Raw genomic sequence first — 24,618 nt, 5'->3', positions numbered from 1 at the left:
GGGTCAGGCTGGTCCCTGTAGGATAATACCGATCCCTGCATGGTCAGGCTGGTCCCTGTAGGATTTTCCAGTCCCTGCAGGGTCAGGCTGGTCCCCGAGCTCAGGGGCTGCCCTCCCCAGCTCCCTTTGATCAGAGCACAGCTCTGTTCCCTGCTCTCCGTGCCGTGGGTTTCCAGCGGGAGGTGGGGAAGCGCAGTCAGCCCGACCCTCCCCTCCTCGGAGCTGTCATCAGCCGCACACAGAAATCCTCCCCAAGTTACCCAGCCTGAATCCTGCAGGATTTGCCCGGGTGGCAGCATGGCAGAGCAGCCCTGCCTGCGTCCTCCTGCCAGCCCTGCAGCCCCGAACCCCCAGGCTCACCCCAGGGACAAGTGGAGCAAAAAGATGGATTTCCTCCTCTCCGTCGTGGGATTCGCCGTCGATCTGGGCAACGTCTGGCGGTTCCCTTACATCTGCTATCAGAATGGAGGGGGTAAGGACACCACTGGGTTTATTCAAGTCTCCTTTTTGGAGAAAAGATGCCTTTTTCCTCGTTTTCCATCTTTCCCACCCTGAAAGATTCACTGTTTCTTCTCCTCCTTTGTTTGCAGCTGCTCCACTTCAGACAGGGCGGTTTAAAGACCGACCCAACTTCTCCCAACATCTGTCTCTTCTCTGTTTGTGTCTTTCTTCATTCAAAATGCTCCTCCACCCCCTCCATCCTCCTTCCCTGGGGTCCTTTCCTCATCTCCTGGTCTTTCCCTCTTTTCCTGGTCTTTCCCTCCATCCCTGGGCTTCCCCTCCTTCCCCAGTGGGGTTAGAGGTGTGTTAGCGGCTCTAGGATCACAAAGGGAAAATCAGCATGGTCCAAACTGCAAAAAAGGATAAAGATCCATAAATTTGGGCTGGGAGGTTCACACACTTGATGATTTTGGGACTCTGGGAAGCTGCTCCTGGTTTAAAATCATCCTCATGGATATCCCACCCTCCTGCTGTGGATCCTGGCTGGCAGTGCTGGACATCAGTATCAGCCCCAGCTTTGAGGGATCAATGGGAAGCAAAGACACAGAAAAACACCACAAAGGGAAAAAAAACCTCCAGTAAATGACAACTAAATAAATTGCTGGGAATGGAGCAGGATAGAAACCCCCCTCACATGGAAATGAAAAAGGAGGGATGAGGATTTTGTGCTGTTTGGGGAAGCGCAGCGGATTTAATTGCCAAAGTTGGCTTTCGGGGGGAGCATCCTCCACTGCTTGGGAAAATTAGAAAGAGGTAATTAGTTCCATACTCAAGGCAAAACTGTGGATCCCAGGTGCCCACGTTGAAACAGAGTTATTTGTGAGCTGCTCCTGTGGGATTGGGAGCAGAGCTGAGCCCCTCTGCGTGCCTGTGGCTCGGGTGGGAGGTTTCCACCTGCCCCACACACATGGGAGGGTGAGGAGTTCAGGGAGCAGCTCTAGGGGAGCACAGCCCCATGGAGGGGGGACACTGGGATGGGCAGCACTGGGCTCACCCACAATTCAGGCTCTGCCTGGAGGGAAAACACTGAAAACACTTGGTCCTGTTGGGCCAGCCCTGCCGGGGGGGTGCAGGAGGGTGCTGGGGATATTTGGGATACTGGAGGTGACTGGGAGGTGATTGGGGATACTGGGAGTGCTGGGGATATCAGGGATGCTGGAAGTGCTGGGGGTTTTGGGGATATTGGGGGTGCTGGGGGTACCAGAGATGCTGGAAGTGCTCAGGGTTTTGGGGATATTTGGAATGTTGGGGTGCACCACACTCACATCTGTCACAGGGAGGAGCCGTGGGGACTCCTAAATTAACTAATCCCAGCAGAACTCAGAGAGCAGTTCCACTCCCAAAATCTCCATGGGGTACAAGTGTAGCCCCAGTAAAAATGAGGATGTAATGAATAATGCAGATTACAGCGCTAATGATGTGTCTTGGGGTGGCTGTGCACATTCAGTCAGATTTTCCTCCAAAACTCTGCCAGACCTGAGGGGTGCTGGGTATCCCCTCCTCTGTGTCCCAATGGTTTGTGTGGCTCTTTGTTCCATGCTGGCCAAATGGTGCCTCCCCAGCAAGGGCTGGGAGCACAGAAAGCTGGAGCACCAAGCAGGTCTCACATCCCTGAACTCCTCTGACCACGTCTCAGGGTCTCACATCTCTGATCTCCTCAGATAATCTCCAAATCTTCTCACAAACACATCCAGACCTGCTGGGGCAGTGCCAGGAGGGAGGGAGGTGACAGTGCCATGGTCCCCTGGTGTTCACCCTGCTCTGCTCCCCCCCACAGGAGCCTTCCTCATCCCCTACACGCTGATGGCCGTTTTTGGGGGGGTGCCCCTCTTCTACATGGAGCTGGCCCTGGGGCAGTTCCACAGGACAGGCGCCATCCCCATCTGGAAGCGCATCTGCCCCATCTTTAAAGGTGAGAGACCGCCCCAGCTGGGGTGACACCCTGAGCCCCAGCAGGTCCCCATGGCTGTGTCCCAAAGCTGATCCCGATCCTGCTTCCCCCAGGCATCGGCTTTGCCATCTGCATCATCGGCCTCTACGTCTCCTTCTACTACAACACCATCATTGCCTGGGCTCTCTACTACTTCTACTCGTCCTTCTCGGGCACCCTGCCCTGGGCCAGCTGTGACAACCCCTGGAACACCCCTGCCTGCACCAACTACTTTGGGAGGAGCAACGTGACCTGGACCAACTTCTCCAGGTCCCCCGCCGAGGAGTTTTACACGTGAGTGCAAGGGTGTGAGCTGGGCACATCCCTGAGGGGTTTCTGAGGTGGGGATGCTCCTGAGGAGCTCAGGGACTGTCTGCTTGGAGCTGAGCCTGCTCCCAGCCCCGGGGATCCCATCCTGCAGGAGGAAGGTGCTGGAGATCCAGAAATCCGGGGGTCTGTATGACATTGGGGGGATCCGCTGGCAGCTGCTCCTCTGCCTCTTCCTCATCTTCACCATCGTCTACTTCAGCCTCTGGAAAGGGGTGAAAACCTCTGGGAAGGTGAGAGAGCTCCAGCACTGCCCTGCCAGGGCCAGAGGGACCCCTCACCTGGTAGGATCTTGCCTTCCCCAAGGGGGGATGTCACCTCCTCCCCATCCCCTGTCCCTGAGGCCACCCTGAGTGAGCCCAACGCAGGGTTTGGGTGGTCAGTGGTGACACAGGGTGACAGTGCCTCGCTCCAGGTGGTGTGGGTGACAGCCACGCTGCCCTACGTGGTCCTGCTCATCCTGCTCATCCGAGGGGCCACCCTGCCCGGAGCCTGGAGAGGAGTGGTGTTCTACCTGCGCCCAGACTGGGGCAAGCTGCTGAGCACTGAGGTGAGTGAGGGTAGGAGCACCCACAGCCCTCCAGAGCCCCCTGTCACAGACATCCTTCATGAAAAATCCTTTACTTAAGATATTTCCTCCTGAGAAGCTGAGAGGCCTCAGGAACAAAATACAAACATTGATTATCTGCTGCTGTGGAATGCAACAAGTAGATCTTTGTTTGGCCCATGTTGGTTGTTTCTAATTAATGGCCAATCACAGTGAGCCTTTGTTATCATTCCTTCTTATTCTATTCTTTGCTAGCCTTCTGAGGAAATCCTTTCTTCTATTCTTTTAGCATAGTTTTAATATAATATATATCATAAAATAATAAACCAAGCCTTCTGAAACACGGAGTCAGATCGTCATCTTTCCCCTCATTTTATGACCCCTGTGAACACCATCACACACACCCACCCACCCATCTGGGCATGGCAGCACCCAGAACCCCTCCCCAGGACACCCACCCAGCCCTGCCCATGGGTCTGGCCACACCACAGGGCAGTGGGGCCCTTGTTCCCACAGAAACGGCCCCTGGACAGGCTCTTGGAAATGTAAATCCGTAATTGAATCACCCATCTCATTCTGGCTGGTTTTGTTTGTGCTCTGCTCCCCCCTGGGCTGACAATGGGCTTCCTGTGGGTAATTACCAGGCAGCACTTGAGAATTCTCATTAAAGGTAATGAGGGCTGCCAGCACTGAATGTGCCAGGCAGGAGTGGGCACAGCAGGCTCAGGGCTCCCCTCCATCCATCCATCCATCCATCCATCCATCCATCCATCCATCCATCCATCCATCCATCCATCCCTGCTCCAAGGGGGACACTGCTGGGTGTCCAGGGTGGGAATGACCTCACTCCATGCCACAGCAGCTCCTCAGGGCCCAGGACATCTCCTGGGGGCACGGGGCAGTAGGAGAGGAGCTCTGCACCCTCCTCTCTGGACATTCCTAGCACAGCTCCAGCCCTGTGCCACTGGTTCTGTGGGGCACCTCCCAGCTCCATCCCAGCCCCAAGGACCTCCTGCCCTGCCCATGTTCCTGTTGTTTCTCTCTCCAGGTCTGGGTGGATGCTGCTGCGCAGATTTTCTTCTCCTTGGGCCCTGGATTTGGAGTCCTCCTTGCTCTGGCCAGTTACAACCATTTCCACAACAACTGCTACCGGTGAGGGTCCATCCCAGGGGGCACAGTTGCAGCGGAGGCACATTGTGACAGCTCCTGGTCCCTTGTGCCATATCCCAACAGATCCTGGTCCCCACTGCCACATCCCAATAGATCCTGGTGCTCCCAATAGCTCCTGGTCCTCACTGCCACATCCCGATAGATCCTGGTCCCCACTGTCACATCCCAACACTTCCTGGTCCCCAATGTCACATCCCAACACCTCCTGGTCCCCACAGTCACATCCCAACACTTCCTGGTCCCCACTGTCACATCCCAACATCTCTTGGTCCCCACTGGCTGCAGCCTGGGCATCTTTCCCCATTTCACTGATGGTTTGGTGTGATGTGCCAGGAGAGGGAACTGGAGTGGGGCAAGGCCAGGGCAGCTGGAGCAGGGTGAGGCCTGACCTGGAGTGGGGTCTCTGCCTCTTTTCTGCCCCCCAGGGATGCCCTGGTCACCAGTGCTGTGAACTGCCTCACCAGCTTCCTCTCGGGCTTCGTCATCTTCACCGTGCTGGGCTACATGGCCGAGATGCGGGACGTGGAGGTGGAGGATGTGGCCAGAGATAAAGGTTCTCCTCCCTCCTTCAGCCTCTTCCCATGCCCAGGGCTGTGCCAGGGAGCAGCCAACCAAGCCAGTGTCCCCTCCCAGGGCCCAGCCTCCTCTTCATCACCTACCCTGAAGCAATTGCCAACATGGTGGGATCCACCTTCTTCGCCATCATCTTCTTCCTGATGATGATCACCCTGGGGCTGGACAGCACGGTAGGAGGGGACAGCCCAGCTGTGTCCCCAGCAGGGACCAGGGTGGCCATGTCCCATGGGGTGACAAGGGGAGTTTATGGCCTTGGGATGGGATGGGATGGGATGGGATGGGATGGGATGGGATGGGATGGGATGGGATGCGATGGGATGAGACCGAACATCCCTGCTCTGCCATGTGGATGTTTTTGGAGAGCAGGGCAGTCTCCACACCCCATTTCCCCACCCCTCATCAAGCATTCCTTTGCAGTTTGGAGGCTTGGAGGCCGTGATCACGGCTGTGATGGACGAGTACCCCCAGGTCCTGGCAGGGCGACGGGAGCTCTTCGTCCTCGGCCTCATCACCGTCTGCTTCCTGGGCTCCCTCAGCACCCTCACCTACGTGAGTCCCCCTGCCACCACCCTGCCCTGGCCCCCCAAATCCCCTCCTTCACCCCATGGCCTCTGCAGCCTCTCCCTGCTGCTCCAGGGGGGAGCCTACGTGGTGAAGCTGCTGGAGGAGTTCGGTGCTGGCTGCTCCATCCTGGCAGTGGTGCTGCTGGAAACCATCGCTGTCTCCTGGTTTTACGGTAAGAAACTGCATTCCTCTGTCGTGGAAAACACTCTGTGGCCACCTACAGGGGTGTGTGGCCCTGCACAGGTGAGTAAATCCCGGGCACTGGGTCCTGGCTGGGGGTCCTGGCCAGGCTGGGATGGGAGCAGAGGGATGGGAGCAGTTGTGTCCATGTGGATACCCCTGACCCCACATCCCGGGGCTCTGAGGGCTCTCTCCTCTGGCAGGGATCCAGAGGTTCTCCCACGATGTCAAAGCCATGCTGGGCTTCACCCCAGGGCTCTTCTGGAAGCTGTGTTGGGTCGCCATCAGCCCAGCCTTGCTGGCGGTGAGTACCCACGGCCAAATTATGGACAAGGTCATTGCTGTCCCTCTGGACACCCTGCAGCCTCTCCCCTCTGCTGCCCAGCTCCCCATGCCATGGATAACTCCCCTCTCACCCACACAAGCTGCCAGGAGAGCAAACAGGGCTGTGGGACCTCACACCAGCCCTCCCCATGCTGCTGCTCCAGCCACAGTGCCCACATCCCCAGGATCTCACCAGGAAAGAGAGCTGGAATTTCATTTTCCAGCCTTTTCCACAGCTCCAGGTGCTCACACAGGTGCCAGCTCAGCTTTGTCTCACCCTCCCAGCACTCAGCATCCCTGGCAGGGCTGGCCATGGGTCCACGTCCCCCGTGCTGGGCTGGATCCATCCCTTTGAAACACCAGCTCCCAGGGCACTTCAAAGGCTGCCGTCAGCACAGGGGCCTGATCTCACTGGATCTGCAGGACGGGAGGCCTTGTGAGGATTAATTATGGCTCTAAGCACTCTGCCCTGGTTATTAAGAGAGGAGTGTTATCATCAAAGCACACACAGCACAGGGTTTTGTTTCAGCACGGGGCTGAGCAGCCCTCGCAGGGATTGTCAGACAGAGCTCCCAACCCTCACCCAGCCACGGTGGCAGCCTGGGAGGTGTCCCTGTGATGTCCATGCTGGATGGGATTTGGGGTGACAGGGGGAGCAGCAGGACGTGGAGGGTGCTCAGAGAGTCATGGAAATTCAGAATGGTTTGGGTTGGAAGGGACCTTAAAGATTATCTGGTTCCATCCCTGTACCCTGATAATGTGATGGTGTTCACAGGGGTCGGAGGATGAGGGAAGAGATGAGGATCTGACTCCATGGTTCACAAGGCTGATTTATTATTTTATGATATATATTACATTAAAACTATACTAAAAGAATAGAAGAAAGGATTTCCTCAGAAGGTTAGCTAAGAATAGAAAAAGAATTAATGATAACAAAGGCTTGTGGCTCAGACAGAGAGTCTGAGCCAGCTGACTGATTTGCCATTAATTACAAACAACCAACATGGGCCAATCACAGATGCACCTGTTGCATTCCACAGCAGCAGATAACCATTGTTTACATTTTGTTCCTGAGGCCTCTCAGCTTCTCAGCTTCTCAGGAGGAAAAATCCTAAGGGAAGGATTTTTCATAAAAGATGAAAAATGTGCGACACTGATAACATGTGGGGTGAGCTGCCATCAGTGCCAGGGCTGAGGAGATCAGGCAATTATTTAGGTTGGAAAAGCCCTCTAAAATCGAAGAGCTCAAGTTTTACCTAGCACTGCCAAGGCCACCACCAACCCTGGTCCCCATCTGCTAAAGCCCTCCAGGGATGGGAACTCCACCACTGCCCTGGGCTGGACAGCCCTTTTAGTGAGGAAATTTTCTCTGATGTCCAGCCTGGCACAACCTGAGGCCACTTCCTCTGGCTCTGTCCCTTGTTCCCTGGAAGCAGAGCCCAATTCCCATCTGGCTGCACCCTCCTATCAGGGAGTTGTGGGGAGATAGCAAATCCTTCCTGAGCCTCCTTTTCCCCAGGCTGAGCCCCTTTCCAGCTCCCTCAGCTGCTGCAGCCCCTTCTCCAGCTCTGTTCCATTCCCTGGACATGTCTGTCTTGTTGTGAGGGGCCCAAACTGCTCACAGGACTGGAGGCCCCTGTGGCTCTGCTCGTTTCAGTTCATTGTCATCAGCTCCCTCCTGGAGCAGCCTCCCCTGACCCTCTTTGAGTACCAGTACCCCGAGTGGAGCATCTCCGTGGGATTCCTCATCGGGGCATCCTCCTTCATCTGCATCCCCCTGTACATGGTGTACAAGCTCGTCTGGACCCCGGGGTCCCTCAAGCAGGTCAGGAGTGACAATCCCAGGGCTCCTGGGTGGGCTGGGGTGGGCAGGGACCCCCTTTGGGGAGCCGGGCTGGTTGATGCATCCTTGTGGTGGTGTTCACAGGGGTCTGAGGATGAGGGAAGAGAGGAGGATCTGACTCCATGTTTTAGGAGGCTGATTTATTATTTTATTATATATATTACATTAAAACTATACTAAAAGAATAGAAGAAAGGATTTCATCAGAAGGCTGGCAGAATAGAATAGGAAAGAATGATAACAAAGATTTGTGGCTCGGACTCTCTGTCCGAGCCAGCTCACTGTGATTGGCCACTAATTAGAAACAACCACATGAGACCAATCACAGATGCACCCGTTGCATTCCCCATTGTTTACATTCTGTTCCTGAGGCGTCTCAGCTTCTCAGAAAGAAAAAATCCTAAGAAAGGATTTTTCATAAAAAATGTCTGTGACACATCCTCAGCATCTTTGTTAAGCGGCAATTCAATCCCACCGGGATTTAACGCCCTGGGGAGGGCTCAAAGGAGGGAAACGCGCTGTGTTTTATCTCTCCATCAGCGCCTCGCCGTCTGCATTCGGCCCGAGAAGCTGCTGCGAGCCCCCCAGGCAGAGGGGCTGGGCATGAACCCCGTCCTGTAGCGCGGGGGACACGGGGACAGCTCAGGCTCCCTCCTTGGCACCCAAAAGGGGCAGCTCCTCACCACGGACCGGACCCGGCATCTCCACGAGCATCCCCGGCGGGGCAGAGCCCGCTCTCGCTGCTGGCACGGAGGAAACTACGGCAGGGAGAACGGGAACAGCGCTGCGGCCCCTGGGGGACAAACACCCGGGGATGGGGGAGAACCCCCCCAGTTCCCGGAGCAGATGGAGGAATTGCCTCGCTCCGAGGTTCCCCCGTGCGTGTCTGTAGCTGTGCAGTGAGTGTTTGGAAAATAAAGGTGATGGTGATGCTCGGAGATGAGGGGAGGGAGAGGAGCTGGAGCTCGCAGTGTTCATGGAGCGCCGCGCGGGGCTCAGAGCCCGGGTTGGGGGACAGGAGGGCTGTCGTTGTCCATGGGGTGCTGTCGCTGTCCAGACACACTTTGTCCTGCTAAAAACATCCCAAATCCGGCCGAGCCCGGGGGTGGGTCCCAGGTGCTGCTGAAGCCGGGCAGGTCGGTGCCTCCTGCCGCCCCATTGGGGGGGATGCAGGGAATAGGAATTTAAAGAGGGGAAATACCCTAATATACCTCATTTTAAACCCAAACCCTGGCTCGGGGTGAGGCATCCCTGGGTCGGTGTCAACAGCCACCTGCCGTGCCTTCTTATTCCCATCACTCTCAGAGCAGCATCACCGCTCCTCGTTGTTTGGGGACCTTAAAACACCGGGAAGAAACCACGTCCGTGACACGGGACTGGGGGGGACACACAGGGCTGGGGGGACACACAGAACTGGGGGGCAGAGGATGCCCACGGCGTGCAGGGATGCGCGGGGTGGACGCGCGGGTCTGCCCCGGGCGCAGCGCTCCCGGTGCCACTCCCGGTTCCCGTTCCACCGCCCCGCTCCCCCGGAAGGCCGGGGCCGGGGCGGGGCAGGCGGCAGGAAGGGGCAGGGCCGGTGCCGGCGCACAAAGCCCGGCGGGTCGGTGCTGTCGCGGCGCGATGGGGCTGGCGGCGGCGCGGGGCTGGGCGCTGTCCCCGCTGTCGCCGGGCCCGGCGGAGCGCAGCCGGCCCTACGCTGTGCTGCAGCACCAGAACCTGGGTGAGGAGCGGGGGGCACCGGGGACAGCCCCGCCACGACCCGGCCGGGGGCTCGGGAGATGCTCGGGGAGTGCTGGATTAATGTTCTTTCTCTTGCCGCCGCAGTGCTGCTGGGCAGCATCCTCAGCGCTCTGCTGCTCACCATCATCCTCATGGCCATCTGCGTGTACCGGCCCGTCCGGCGGCGGTAGCGGAGCGAGACCCGCCGGGACATCCAGAGAATGCTGCATCCCACCCGGTTCTCCCGCCTGGAATCCGCCATCCCAGCACCGCTTCAGCCCTGCCGGTTCTCCCGTCCGGTACCCACCGTCCCGGCACTGCTCCGGACCCAGCAGGTTCTCCCCTCCGGTTCCCACCGTGCCACCGCTGCTCCGGTCCCGCCCGGTTCTCCTGTCCGTTCCCGGGGATGCGCTGAGGATGCGAGCGTGGCTTTTCCCCCATCTCTGCCCGTGCTGTATCCCGTGGCTCCATCGTGATGTGGCTTCCAGCAGTGCTCTGGCGGGATGCTGGAAATCATTCTCTTCCTCAGCAAAGACTCCTGGAGCTCCTGGGGCGTGTCCTGGAGCAGGGGCTGAGCAAAACCTCCCAAATCCCCGCGTTTTGGCTGATCCCACCCCGTGTGCTCCAGAGCATCCCCGGGCCGTGCAGGCACCCAGGGCCTCGGTTGGCACCAAGGACAGGACGAGACTGGCGGCATTGTGCGAGCAGCAGCTCCACGTGCTCGGTCACACCGCGTCTGCTTTTTGCTTTCTGATTGATTCAGGTCCTTGTTTGAACGCCGAGTCCTGGGGGTTGGACGGGGCTTGGAGCAAGCTGGGGTAGTGGGCAGGGGGTAGAACAGGATGAGCTTTAAGGTCCCATTCAAAAATATCCCAAAGGTAAAAGCTCAGTGAGCCAGCCAGCAGTGGGTGGAGGGTCTGGCCCATTCCTGCCACTGATGCATGACCTGATCCTGGTGTAGTTTTTCCCAAGCCAGGCTTCTCATTCCCAACGTTATTTGCTTTAACTCCTGGCTGAAAAGCCCCAAATAACCTCCCATCAAACCAGCCCTGCTGAACCTGTTGGGAACTGGGGTGCAGGTGAGGGGTTCCAACATGTGCTGGTCATTTCTCTCCTGCAAGCAGGAGCCTCCAAAGGTCTGCAAGCCAGGCAGATGTCCTGGAAGAGTTTCAGCTCCAGCCAGACCCATTTTATGCAGTTTCAGTAACAAGTGTTTACACTGAATCCCATTTCCGTACGAATGCTGCTATTTTGTTTTGCACTGCTACAAGTAGTAACTGGATTTTACTAATTATTACTTTAATATTTAACATAGGGGTGTTTTGCTTAGTAATTTATTTAGAGTTTTAAAATGTAACTTCCAGAACAATTGTTGTTGACCTGTTCTCAAGCCCTCGTGCTGCCTCTTAGGTGTTTTCTGTTCTGTTTCAAGGACGCTGAGTGCTGGCATTGAACAGGGATTTTCTTTGTTTTGAGAAATGACAGAGTGAGCCTGGCCTCGAGCAGATGGAGTTGTTAATCCAAGAGTGAGGCAGCAAGGCAGCACTGTTCTTTCTATTGCTTTCTGCTCCTCCTTTTGATTCCTGTGTTCCTGATTTCCCTTGCTCCTTCATCGCTGTGAAGCCTGGCCTGCAGCCTGTGCTGCTCGTGGGGGTGGATGGTGAAGCTCCCAGCCCCAGCTCTGCATTCCCAGGAGCAGAATTCCTGTTTGCTCTCATTCCTCACTCCCTGCTATGCCTCTTTGTACAAATAAAAACGCTCAGTAAACAATCCAGGCTCTTATTTATTCAATGGCTGTGCTGTTTGTTATTAACTGGGCTGGAAAGGGGTGAGGCTGTCCTGGTTCCCACCTCTGGTCCCCTCATGGCTCCTACCTTGTTTTTAGTGGGATTGCAGTGCTGGAGAAAGCCAGGGAAGAGGATGGCAGGGCTGGGGGAATGTTTCCATGGATGTCTGTCAGCAAGGAGCCCTTTAACAGCACAATGGAAGCAGATCCTACAAAGGTTGTGCAGTTTCCAGCAGCTCAGCTATGAATCAAAACTCGGCCAAAGCAGTGTAAGAAGGGTTTCCAAATAAACAAAATCAGGAATTGCTGATGTGAAAAGCTTTGAAATGGGGTCAAAAGCACAAAAAAAAAAAAGCACAGTCTTGCTTTCAGGAACTAGCAGCATCAAATTAAAGAACTTTTAAAGCTGGTTATAGTTTTAGAAGAAGCTACAGGTGTTTGTAACTCTGAGCTTCTCTTTCCTACATCAGCCTCAAGCTGCCTCAGAGAGAGGTTGGACTCTGTTTACACAACAGTCTTGGCCCTAATATTAAACCCACTCAGAACTCTCTGCTCCTCTCTTACAAGAAGCTGCAGAGAGAAATTAATAGGATTTCCTGCTTTTCCCTTCCTTAACTTCTGTGTTGTACTGATCCCCCCTTTTCAAGACAGGGAGACTCAAAATTTCGTTGAAAATGTCCAAAAGCCAGAACTACCCTGGAGAGTTTCACAGGTGATAATGTCACTTTAATGTACAAAAAGATAATTAATAGAAAAAAAATACTCCAAATACAGTGAGAAAAAATACCTGTGTGTGGTGTAATGTGCAGTACCTTTGGTTTTTCTTCCAGCACACAGAGCATGTCCATCTTACATGAGAGGGTTAAGTCAGGCTTTAAGAGAAGCAGCACCTGGCTGAGGGAAGCAGGGCCTTCTAGTTTTAGCTGGAATGATACAAATGTCAAAGAAAGCAAAAAAAAAAAAAAAACAAAAACAAAAAAAAAACCCAAAGCTAATCCATCCAATTTATTTTACAGTCCCAGACTAAGAAGCAGGAGCGTAACAAAACTTCAACTGAAAGTGCTCAATGTTCTTTAGTTTAAATATAAGACCAGAACAAGTCAGCTTGAAAAAATGCTATTTTTACCCTTCTTGTAACCTTTGAAAAGCTTAGCAGAAGACAGGCAATGCCAGGCAGGGTTTGTAAAGGCAACAGCACTCTTTATTCCCACTGGAGGAATGCCCACAGCTCCAGCTCCTGCCTCCCACCCTGCCAGGAGCTCAACATGAGATCTCCTCCCTTCTCCCAGCTGTGACAGTCACAGGAATCCCCTTTTGCAAAGAAAGAAATCCCAACCCAGCCCCTGTGCAGGACAGTCCCCATTCCAGCAGCTGTTTTCAGGGATGCAAGTTGTGCCAGGGAACAAACCCAGTGTGGAAAGGCCAGTCCTAGTGTACACTGAAGGAATTGTAATCATCTCCTATGTAAAACAATGGATTACTGGTTTAAAATAGGCTTCCAACTGCCCCACTGGTTATGATCAAGTCCATTTTAGAGTGATTTTACATTGGTTAATTAATAGTTGGTCACCCAGAAGTGCCCTGTTCAGCCTGAGGAACAGGAGCAGTGTTAGGAGCGAGCTCAGAGCAGCTGTACCAAAGGTTCCTCCAGCCCTGGCAGGCAGAGCAGAGGGATATTGCTCACATTTAACAAGTGTAAGGCTTTCCTGTGGCTGTTCACCGTGTACCTGTGGAGTGCACTTGAGAGTCACAGTGTGAGTACTGTAAACACCGAGAGGAGTGCAGATAAAAGAGCTACAAAGATCCTGCATGGCCAAAAACCTGAGGAAAGCTGGTTAAAACAGACCTAGGAATCGTTACAAGACCAGTTGGATGAGTGTAGGCCTAGTGGTTTGGTTTAAAATCAATACAAATATTCAGGTAAAAAAATAGATGTATTCACATGAAGGACGAGAGCTGGGGTTTTAAAAAGCAACACACGTTTCCCTTGCAGAATGAAACTTCTCTTCCAATAAGGACACATGAAAATCTCCCCTGAATTCTTTGCCTGGCTGCTTTTAGCACCCACACTCAGCCCTGCACACCAAGAGATCCCAAAGAAGCACCTGTATTTATCTATGCCTTAATTTCTTGCTGCCCTCTGAGCAGGGGAAAGAGCTGGTTTGGAATCAATGCAGAAATTGCTGCTGTACTGGACAGATGGTCCCATTTCAGCATCTAAAATGTTACTGGCTACTTGGTTTGTCCTTTTTTCAGAAAGCACTAGTTTAATCTGGAGCTTGGATGAGCTGTTCAAGTATAAAATTATCCCTCTTAAGCCAAAAATTTCAATAACTAGAGAGATAACCATATCTAAACAAAACTAACAGAAACCATCTGTCAGCATGAAGAACTACAGTGTGTGTAGAGGCAGGGAGATGCTCTCCCATGAAACAGCTGGAAAAACAGGCAATGGCTTTGAATTATTAAGAAATAATGAAGCAGATGAGTATTTCTTTGGTAAGTAATGAAGTTTCCCTCCTGAACTCCCCATAAATCAGGCTTTCAAGCTTTACTGCAATCCTACATCCTGATGCAAAGCAAAATTTCCATCTGCTCTTCAATAAATAAGTTTAGATAAAAACATTTCCTTCAAAGCTAAGACTGCATGGCTGGGGAGCCAGATGTGGAGTCCTGTGATGTACAACTCCCCCAAACAAAAATAAATCAGCTTTTTGCAGCTGATGCCAACTTAGAAGGCAGCAAAACGTATCCTTAAGCAATCCAGGAGTGGTCTTCAGACTGACAGCTCTGACAATCTCCAGTTTTACACAGATTTGGTCATCCCTGCTTCAGGAGGTCACTTAGGAGTTATTTTTCCACAAGAGAGAGCTGTAAAACTTGCTGAAGCTCTGCATCCTCCTGCTCCCGACGCTGCTTCTCCTGCTCCTCCTGCTCCCTCACTGACAATTCCATGGCAAGCTGCAAGTCCTTCTCAAAGCTGGAGGCTTCACTGGAGGTGCTGCTGTGGGAGGTCCCTGATCCCGACAGGAAGCTCTCCTGAAGGGCCCTGATGGAAAAGAACAACTCTGAGAAGGAAAAGAGACAGAGCCTGACTCGTATTCTTTGCAATGATCCTTCGCGGCAACCTTTTAGATTCACAAATCTGAAAATCTCTCCCAGAGGGGAGAAAACAGTTTGAGGATATGAGAGCAGCTGTTCCAACAGCTGTAAAATTCCCAATGACAAACAGGGATTCCTTTGAATTGTTCATAGATACCAACAGCTGTATTTTCAATGGGCCTCTAAAAGCATTCTCACCTGGTTTAAAGGATTTTTCATGTATAGAAGAACCCAGAAGATTCAGTTCTTGGTTTCTTTGCACTTAACTGCAGGAAGACTCCACAGACACCAGAGCCCATTTTTAGGTGTCCATTAAATCTATGTTTTTAAGGATTACATAAGGATTTTGAAAAGAAAGATCTGCCTTGAAGTGTGCAGCCTCTAATAACCAAAGATTCAATGCAGAGGGACCAAATTCAGAGTTTTAAGAGGAGTACTGGGTTTGTATGTTGGGCAAAGAATCTGCTGTGTGCACAGACCAGCCCCACAGCTGGAAAGAACTACACAACATAAACCAGGGAGGCCCAGGTTGGAGTTCTTGTTTCTTAGAAAAGTTGGAAGAAGCACAAGGAGAAACCTCAAGTTTTGTGCATTTGCTCATATATATTAAAAAAAAAAAATGGCCAAATGCTTCATGGTACTGCTGGGGCTATTTTTGCTCTGTCACTGCAAGGTTTGATGTGGAAATAAAACTTACTTCTGATACTGCATGTTGAAGTCTGAGGAATATGCAACTGCTCCATTGGAAAGCATCTCCAATTCCTAGAGATGGGCAAAGAGACAATTCCACAGCAGTTATCAGATCTGCAGAGTAACTCACTGAAAACAACCCTTAAACCACCTTTATTTCTTCTTTCAAATACATTATTTTTATCTTCTAAAGTCTGAAGTAGAAAAACTGATCCTACCCTGGTTTTCTTCAGCTCTTTCTGCACAGTCCTTGCCCAAGCTGCCACAGTACAGACCCCAGCACTTACTTTATTTGCACCAGACTCCAACAAGCTCTGCTGGATGGCAAACTGCATGATCTCATTATCCTCATCCTGCACGTGGATGTTCCTGCCATCATCCTGGACGTGGTAGGACTTGGGGATCTCAAACACCGACTGGTCAACCTCAAAATTAGCACCTACAGAAGGTAAATAAAGTTAAAAACCCACCGTGCCCTGTTTGCAACAAATTGTAACTGAAAATTCTGATGAAGGTTTTTGCACCTTGCAGCTCCTCATGGTCCATTTCCTGCAGTTCAGCTTCTCCCTCAGGGACAGGGATGTAAAAAAGGTGGGATTTCCTTACCTGCATCACTCTGTGCACCTCCAGGAGAGGGTCTCTCAGCTGTCCTGCAGCTGTTGACATTTTCAAAAGTAATTCGAGCATTCAGCACATGAAACAGGGGAATTTCTGTAAGAGAATAAGATTTCTGTCAAAATAAGAACAATTATTTGCTTCCACAAGAGCTTCCTATAATGACAAAGCACAGAGGAACTAAACTCACCAATAAGGTGGCTTTAGTTATTTATTATTATTTTTTTAGCTCAATCTCTCTCTAAATCTCTTATTTTAAAATAACATTTGCCTAATTTAAGGCACTGAAGCTAAGTGGAAAGGGGCTGACAACAGCTCACTCTCACACAAATTACATTGTCTTCAAAATGATATTTCTGGATTGACTCCAGATGTACAAAACATTTTAGGTAGCAGTGATACAACTAAAAAGGCAATGTGGTTTTTTGTCCACAATACATTACAAAACCAAAGGGAAAAAAATGGACAAGGTTACAATAAAAATTGCTAAACGTTACCAATTTTGACAGGAAATCCTGGTGGAAATTCCAGAGTGATGAAATCCCTAAGTCTGGCAAAATGAGCACTGGTTCTGGCCATCAGGTCAATGATTGGAGTGACTTGTTCCATGAGAGACAAGGGGAACTCTTCACTCATCCACAGGGTTGCTTTAAATCTTAAAGACAAAGTAGGATAAAAACATCCTAAATTCACAGTTTAGGAACAGGTGTAAAGCAAAACAGGCAGCTGGGCAGTGATAGGAGGTTACTAACAAGTCACAGCACCAGCCCAAATGTTTGTTTTGACTCAGTGGAATTAAAAATAGATTACAGCTGAATACTACAAGATCTGTCTTCTAATTAATTGTGAAAACTGGGGGAAAACCACACTGGATATTTGTAAAAATGGTTTCCAGGGATTAGATAACTGGGAAGAGACAAACTAGAAATAGTTAAAATGGTATTTCTCACTTCTGTGTTCTAACAGTGACTTCCTTTGGTCTTCCTATGTCTCTGCCTTTCAAATCAAACTCTGGGTTGAAGTATTCCTCCAGAGTTATAGCAGTGGGATTGTTGGTTGCAGCATATTCTGTAGTTCTGGATGTACTCTAGAAGGAAAGAGAGGAAAAAAACAACCCAAAAAGTAATGAACAGTGGTTAATACAAGAAACTTTTCATTTACCCTTTGTGAAGTAACTCCTTCCCTATCTCAGACACAGTGACACCCAATGATAAACACCAGCTGTTATTAGACTGAGGTTTTATTCTGTTTTACTGAGGTTAAAAATCTCCAAATTTTTAGAGACAGAAAAAATCTTAGACACCTTAAAGCTGGAAACCAACTAGAAATACACAAATGAGCCGCAGCACTTCCAGGCTCCAAATCCTTCACCAAAGTCAAAACTTGGATGGAGGATTTGAACCCAAAATCTCTAAATCCCTGTAAATGTGCAATGCCATCCTGACAGAGAGCCAGCAAATCCATTACCCACTGCTCTTTCACAGTTTAGAAGCAAGGGAGCTTCTAAAGCCAGGTGGAATCATGGAATGGTTTGGGTTGGGATCTCAAAGTTCATTTATTTCCAACCAAACAAAAACACCCTCAGGGCAAATGAAAACCTCAATGAAAACTGCTGCCAAGCTAAGGAAACAAGAGGTGACTCCACTGCCCAGGAATTCTCCTGGCACAGTGACCTGTGCTGACATCAGACACTCACCTGAGCACCACATTCGTGCTCCACTGTCCCCAGGAATGATTCCAGAGGGCTCCTATCAGCTTCAGGTAACAGGAGGGAAAACAAAACCAGCCATTAGCATTAACGAGCAGTAAACCTGGAATTCAGGCCAGGCTTCCCAGTCAAAGGGAAATTATTCAGATCTCCTGTGAGCTTTACCAGGCAAGCCCAGGACCCACAGCTGATAGTCCAAAACAGGTACAACACACAGAACAGCACAGATTTTCAGTGGTTTCTATGATTAGCAAACACCTTTATGAGTCCCAGCACCTCAGGGTAGGAGAATTTCCATATAAAGTTACTGGCTGGTCACCCTTTACTCTAATTCAAATACCAGAAGAAATTAGTAGACCAAAACAAAAATTCCAAGCAAACAAAGCCTCTGTGAATCTTGTATCCATGGCCAAAGCGAAGTAAGGGCAGGAATACATTCCTGAGCAGAAAAGTGCAGCCTTTTAAAACTGTCAGCAAACTTTCAACAGGTTTGAAGGGGTTTTATTTCCTCTAAATACAGCTGGGATAAAACCAGGTTCATTTGTAGGTTAAGAGTGAAATAATGAGCTGCCTCAGACACAAAAGGAAATCAGGGCAAAGTAAGCAAGAAGAGAATTTCCTTGTTTGCCTGCCCAGTTCTTCAGACACAAAGGAGGTGTCAGACAACCAAAGGGAGATTTGTATTTATTCCCAATTTTCCTCTGGGGAAGATACCTTTATATCTCCTCTTCTCCTCTTCTGTTAAATGCTCTGTTCTGATCCGTGTGATCACATTCACATTGTTTGCTGTGTAGACCTTACAAAAAAATACAGAGATAAAAACCAAGCAACATCAGAGGTTAAAAAAAGAGTTCCCCAGTGAAACATCATGGACACAAAACTAACTGAACCAACCTCAACACCAGACAGGCATTTCCAAGAGATTTTAAGAAATTATATTTAGTAACAGTTTGGGAACATTAATGAACCCTCTGTCCAGCTGAACAGCCCTGCAGTCTTATCAGGAAAAACCTTCAGATAAATGTAAAAGCTACTCAGCACTTACTCTTCTGGTGAATTAAATTACAAAATGTAATTTATTGCACCAATTCCCAAACCTGGGGTAAACACAGAATCAGGGAAATTAAATCTTGTGATTCTGAATCTAAATTCCTACCACAGTAAGGCTGCCAAACCACCTTGAAAAATATTTCACTGAGGTGAAACAGAGGTCAGAACCAGTGTCAGGAGGAACCATTCTAAGCAGCTGTGGCTCAGGTGCAGTTCATGAATTCAAGATCCACTCATGGCTGCTGGTCCCTTGCAGTGCTGTTATTATCATATTATTATTATTATTATTTTCCTCAACTTTCACCCACTGAAACAATGGCAGTGTTCAGGTGTGAGTTAAGTGCAGCCCTTGGAAGGGAAGGACTGCAGGCAGCTCTGCTGAATCTCCTGTCCCTCCTCTCCCCTCTCTGATCCCCCTGGGGACATTCCTGCACGTGGGCTCCATCCCTCCCACAAGCCTGGAGGTTCCTCACTCCAGCCCAATTCTGCTGGCAACACAATCAATGCCCCAATAGGAATCTGAAGACCTGAAATAGTCAGGAAATACAGAAAAAGCACAGCCAGAATCCAATTTGCTGCAAGATCTGTCAGAAGAACAGAACAGGCTTTACCTTGGCTTCATAACCATTGACACCTTCTGATTTTTCTGTCCTCCATACCCAGAATCCAGATGTGGTTCTGATAAAAAGGGAACACCACAAGTGTCTACACAGCTGCATTTTTATACAACCCCCATCTAGTTCTTCTAAATCTCATTTTAAACAACATTTGACAGGTTATTAATCCCAGATACCTGGATAAATAGGTGTAGTCATGACGAAAGACAAATATGTGTCTGTTAAAAGACACACTGTGCATATTTACTTAAAGTATTCATGTGAGAGTTGACTTATTTGGTACCAAATCCAAGTTCTTGTCCATCAGTTCCAGCACATGGATTTGTGTGAAATGCAAATTTGCAGTGAGCAATTGACTCAATCTTAGAGGCCTTTTCCAACCTTAATGATTCCATCCCACTAATGTGATAAACTGGAAGTTTTCTGCCAATGATTTCTTTCAATTGGAAACTTTTTGCCAAGCAATACTAGCTATTTGACCAACCCAAATTTCTTCATCTAGTGATTTATGAAGTTTAAAATAATTTAAGATGCAGCCCTAAAAGTTTTAATTACCAAAACTTTTGTGAGTTTGTCATTAAAGCTTTTTTCAGACACAACATCAAAACGTTTGTTTGCTAAGAGAAACTCCCTGTGTTACCTTTCAAAAGCAATGTTTTTGGTATCAAGGCACGTGCTGATGATTGGGGATGTGAGGCGCCTCTCCACATCTTTCCTCTTGGGTGTCATGGATCCCAGAGTCAAACGTTTCATGTGCTGGGAGATCTCAAACCTCTCTGTTGTCACAAACTTGTCATCGTGGTTGATCTCAATGAGCTCTGCCCAGCCACCAGAGTCTGGTGGAAGAAAAGGAATGCTTCAAGTTAAAAAACTTAGCAAGTGCTCCAGGGTGAAGAGCTGGGGGTATATCGTGTATCAAACCCAGCTGCTTCTGCATTCAGCTGGGATCAAACTTGGAGATGGAACTAAAATTATTTTTTATATGTATGGCAGCAGAAAAGGAGGAGGGAAACAGTAAAATACTGACATTTTACCCCATCACCAAATTTTTACTTCAGATTTACTCAAAGCAAAGAAATTACACTGTTGCTGAAAGACACGAGAGAACACAAGCACACCACCGCTCTCAAGGTGAAGGGAAAAAAGGGAAGTTTTATTCTCTGACTCCAATATTTATAGTTTTACAAAAGTGACAGGGGATTGGAATGTGACAGTGACACCTCTGCAATGACACTGGTCAAACTAACAGTCTATTAACTTTCTCTTCTTTTATAAAGGAATGAAAAACAATGAGTTATTTACAGAAAGTGTGTGAGAAAGTTCACTACAAGAATGTCAACATTAGAAAACTTAGAAAATCTTAAAAAACTAAAGTAACATTACACCATCATAAGACAGTATCTCTATGAGACACAAACAAGCATAAAACCTTCATAAAACACAAGAGGCCTTTTTGGTGCAAAATCAGGATTTGCTCACACGGTATTTGGGGGTGAGTGGTGCAGACAGGTGAACTCTTTACCTTCTCCCTTGAAGATGACAGTCCTCCTGCCCCTCTCCCAGCTCATGTTCTCAAAGCCCAGCAGGGTGATGTCCACGCGCAGCTTGGCCCGGCTCTTCCAGATGCGGCACACGTCGCTCGGGCACACCCTGGAAACCAGGGGCACTGCCACAGAGGGAGAAATGGAAAAATGGAGAAAAGGAAAGGGAAAATGGGCAAAGGTGCAGCACAGAGGGAATGAACTCCAGCCCAGGATTGCTCACCCCAGAGGAGGTGAGATACTGATCCTCTTTAGATTGAAGAACAACCAGCTTAGCGTAAAAGTAGTGTAATTTAAAGATGAATGTGAAAAGGAGGAAGATATTTGTTCAGACTGCAAGGTGTGAAATGGCATAAACCCCATGCCTGGCAGTACAATAGTTTGATATTTGAAATATTCAGTCAGCTGTGAGGCCTAGTGTTCATTCTTTTCAGGAAAAGCAGGTACTTCCCAAACAACCAGTGCATCCATAGATAACACATGATCACATGGCCAGGGACAGGTAAAAAAACCCAAGAAAAGTCCTCAGCAACTACCAAAATCTCCACTACCAAAAACTAACCAACCAACCACACAGGAAACAAAGAATAATTGTGCAACAAAAGCACAAGAGGTCATTTAGAGATGGAGGAGAGGAGGATTCCGTGGAGTGGATATTTCCCTGCCTGTGTTGTGGGACATTTGTAACTCATTTTTACAGTCTGGAATTGGTAACAAGGAGCAGGATTCTTACCCCAGCTAGTGAACTCCCATTTCATCTCCACATAAAAGTCAGGAGTCTGCAGAAGGAAAATATCTGATGAGTACCTCATGGAATAGTTTGACATTCATTGCAGCATTTCCTGTGAACATTTTAGAAAAAGGAAAAAGAAAAGGAGAGCAGAACTGGAGAAATGATTAGCCAATGCTAAAACTGAAATTGAAAGTAGCACAAGCAGGCACTCCCCTGCCCCTGGTGCTTTCTGGGGAACTGTTCTTCCTTGTTCTACTGGAGTGGCAGTAATGCCTTCAACATTCAGCCTCCAATGCTGGAGTACATACAAAGGATTTAAATAAAGTCAAGGAAAAGCCTCCATGTCCCTCAACACTATGGAATATGCAGGCTGGAACAAAACACAATTGCCCAGCTGATTGCAATAGTACTGGAATGAGAATTCAAGCAGTGATTTCAGTCTGGAGAGAGAGTTTACACTTCAATAAATCATTACCTCATTAATTTTCTGCAGTAACTCAGGAACTCCTCCAAGGGTCATGGAGGTCTGCTGGTAGTCCCGATGCTGCAGGATCAGCTGGACCATCTCTGGATCCCCTGTGCTCACAGCCTCGTGCAAAACTGAAACAAACCCAACCACAGCCTTGTGTCACTCTGCTTGCTGCCCAAAACTCCCCATAAAAGCACAGAACACCTACTGCTTAAAGAAAAACACCCCAGGCTGTTCTTACCCGTCCATCCCTGTGCATTCTCCTTGGTCACATCTGCCTTGTGCTGCAGGAGGACCTTGGCAGACTCGATGTAACCCAGGGAAACAGCCAAGTGCAGCAAGGTCCTGCCCCGAGGGTCCCGCTGGTCAACGTCCTGCCAGTGCCCAGGAGAGAGGAACAGAGCTCATCAGAGCCTGCACAGACACAGGCTAATCCAGGAGCCAGCATTCCCTGCCATTCCCATGGATCTGCTCCCAAACTCTCCTGCACTGCCCCTCTGCAGGGCTGGCTCGCTTCTCCACAGGAATAAAAGGAGAAGCAGAACAGGGCCTAAGAAATGACACAAAATCTGTAGGACAGGAATTCTTGCTGGTGCTTTTCAGTTCTTTTTCTGTCTCCCCCCAGAAGGCTCAGGAGGAGATGGGGGCTCTCATCCGTGTGCATCACCCCACAGACAGCCTGAGACCCCACAGAGGGGTTAAACTGTACAACAGAATGGGGAGAAAACAGGAAAAAAAAGGCAACAGGGCACACAACACAGCTTTTGGACAGCACTTTTGGAAAGGACAGAAGCAGATGGTGTTTCACAAAGCACACACAGCACAATGAGGAGTGAGGGCATTCTCTACAAGTCACTAAAAATAAAAAATAAACTACACAGGCACAAATATCCAAAACATGCAAGCACAACATACTCATACCTTACACATTTTTCACTATTAGCTTAGAGATTTGAAACAGAAGAGCATCTATAACTAAAGGAAAAGGGGAAAGTCAATAGCAGAATGAGAAAGGAAGGTTATTATGCACGTTAACAGCGTTATCTGACAGCTTCAAGTCAGAAATATCTCACTGAGAGTGGGAAAGCTTCACTTTAAAGCATCTTCTGGGGTGGAACATTAATTAATTTGCTTCTCCACCTCCTGCAGCTCCAAAGAGCTCCAAGGGTCCCTCCCCACTGAGTTTGTTGCTGTTCCCTGGTCCCCACATGCCCAACCCCGTTTGCCACCCCAGCTGCAGCTGGGATGTGCCTTTGATCCCTCCCTGCAGCAGGAAGCTCATCCCAAAGAAGCAGGGGGAAACAGATCTTTGGAATACTTAAAAAAAGGGAAAAAAAAGGTGTTTAAAAGCAGGTAAAGGAAGTAAGAGACATCCATCTTCACACAGGGAATGGAGGGAGAAAGCAGCACTCCACAGGTGGGAGCTGCTGAGTGATCCCTGTTTAACCACAAACTCTCACAGGTGTCAGAAATAAACACACAGGAGCAACGTGCCAGTGAGGTTAAAGGTTTTGGTTAATGCAGAAGGTGACATGAATTAGATAAAAAGTGAGTGCATTCCAAAGATTCTCCCAAACCAGGGCAGGAACATGCTCTGAGCAGGAATTAGTAAGTCAGGTGCACCGTTAGAGCTGCAGGTGACAGTCAGGAGGTGGCACAGCTGGGCTGGGCTCACGTACTTGTGGTGTCAGGTATGATTAATTAATCAGCTCTGCTTATTAACTGTACCTCACTCTAGCCCTGGTCAGAGCTTTTCCACAGCAGCTCAGCCAGAAGGATTTTTGCTGCTGCAGCTTTCAGGCCATTTCCTTACATCATCATGGCCCAGAGAGGGGACAGCTTTGTGTTTTCTACTCTCCAGCACGGAACAATGATCCTTTTTTTTTTTTTTACCAGAGATGCTGAAAACATTCCAATCAATATAAAAACTCTGCCCTCAATCTTGGGCAACAACAAATCTATAGGATGGTGCTGGTTTGATGTCCAGCATCAGCAGCCACTTTTGCTGCACGTTGGCTTCCCATTAAGATAAACACTATTTATTGCTTTAATAAATAAATTAACGTCCATCACAGCTGCTCTTCTTTAGCTACTCCACAGCTGCACTGGAATGCTCACAGCAAAGCTTTACAGATAGGAAGCCAACAGATAGGATATGTTAATATCTGAAATAAAAATATATTCCTACATCTTCTCACATCACTCCCACACCACAAATAAACAGGTAACGAAGTGCAGGGATCCCTCAAGCTCCTGGCAGCACCACCAGGGTGCTTCTCCCTGGCACAGCGAGGGCCAGCAGCCCCCCAGGAGCCCCCAGCCCCCTTTACCTGCTCCTGCAGCTCCTCGTCCAGCCGCCTGTAGTCGTTGTTCCACACCAGGACGTGCAGGGGGAAGGCGCTGCTGGCCCCGCCAGGGGAGCTCATCCCGGCACGCACCTGCGGAGGGGCAGCCGGGGCCCCTCACTCTTCCCTCTCTGGGTGCTGCAGACCGCAGGTTACTCAAGCCTTGACCCCTTCAGCTTCTGCTCTCTGCTGGCACCCACCTGGCCCAGGTGTGTGTGTGTGTGTGTGTGTGTGAGAGCCACAACCCCCTAGGAACCGTTCACCCCTCTCCAAGGGGAG

The 24,618-nt window shown here is 49.6% G+C and overlaps 3 protein-coding genes across 4 annotated transcripts; 2 read left to right on the top strand and 1 right to left on the bottom strand.

The window, feature by feature from the left end:
• Positions 1 to 33: 33 nt before the first annotated feature.
• Positions 34 to 9,154, top strand: LOC102072093 (sodium-dependent serotonin transporter). The gene is made up of 13 exons (XM_005495089.3): positions 34 to 472; positions 2,279 to 2,413; positions 2,506 to 2,725; positions 2,853 to 2,991; positions 3,174 to 3,308; positions 4,354 to 4,457; positions 4,901 to 5,028; positions 5,109 to 5,221; positions 5,469 to 5,600; positions 5,688 to 5,787; positions 5,999 to 6,099; positions 7,777 to 7,944; positions 8,502 to 9,154. The coding sequence occupies exons 1-13, from the start codon at positions 40 to 42 to the stop codon at positions 8,580 to 8,582; spliced, it is 1,989 nt and encodes a 662-aa protein (XP_005495146.2). The 5' UTR covers positions 34 to 39; the 3' UTR covers positions 8,583 to 9,154.
• Positions 9,155 to 9,518: 364 nt separating this feature from the next.
• Positions 9,519 to 11,474, top strand: C18H12orf76 (chromosome 18 C12orf76 homolog). The gene is made up of 2 exons (XM_074554540.1): positions 9,519 to 9,684; positions 9,789 to 11,474. Exons 1-2 carry the CDS (start codon positions 9,585 to 9,587, stop codon positions 9,872 to 9,874), a joined length of 186 nt encoding a protein of 61 aa, XP_074410641.1. The 5' UTR covers positions 9,519 to 9,584; the 3' UTR covers positions 9,875 to 11,474.
• Positions 11,475 to 13,384: 1,910 nt separating this feature from the next.
• On the bottom strand, positions 13,385 to 24,556 carry ANKRD13A (ankyrin repeat domain 13A). 2 transcript variants are annotated; one of them, XM_074554536.1, is made up of 16 exons: positions 24,325 to 24,479; positions 22,916 to 22,969; positions 22,236 to 22,368; positions 22,001 to 22,125; positions 21,526 to 21,571; positions 20,774 to 20,917; positions 19,892 to 20,087; positions 19,246 to 19,312; positions 18,299 to 18,380; positions 17,573 to 17,631; positions 16,827 to 16,963; positions 16,374 to 16,531; positions 15,868 to 15,972; positions 15,549 to 15,700; positions 15,269 to 15,333; positions 13,385 to 14,518 (listed from the first exon to the last, which is right to left on the bottom strand). In XM_074554536.1, the coding sequence occupies exons 2-16, from the start codon at positions 22,922 to 22,924 to the stop codon at positions 14,320 to 14,322; spliced, it is 1,677 nt and encodes a 558-aa protein (XP_074410637.1). In that variant the 5' UTR covers positions 22,925 to 22,969; positions 24,325 to 24,479; the 3' UTR covers positions 13,385 to 14,319. The 2 variants fall into 2 exon arrangements, with proteins under 2 accessions (XP_074410637.1, XP_005495126.1); XM_005495069.4 differs by lacking the exon at positions 22,916 to 22,969 and having other exon boundaries at positions 24,325 to 24,556.
• Positions 24,557 to 24,618: the final 62 nt, after the last annotated feature.

The sequence above is a fragment of the Zonotrichia albicollis genome, chromosome 18 (assembly GCF_047830755.1).
Source record: "Zonotrichia albicollis isolate bZonAlb1 chromosome 18, bZonAlb1.hap1, whole genome shotgun sequence".
Taxonomy (NCBI): Eukaryota; Metazoa; Chordata; class Aves; order Passeriformes; family Passerellidae; genus Zonotrichia; species Zonotrichia albicollis.
Note: the sequence above shows the minus strand (reverse complement) of the source record. Positions and strands in the feature narration are given on the sequence as shown.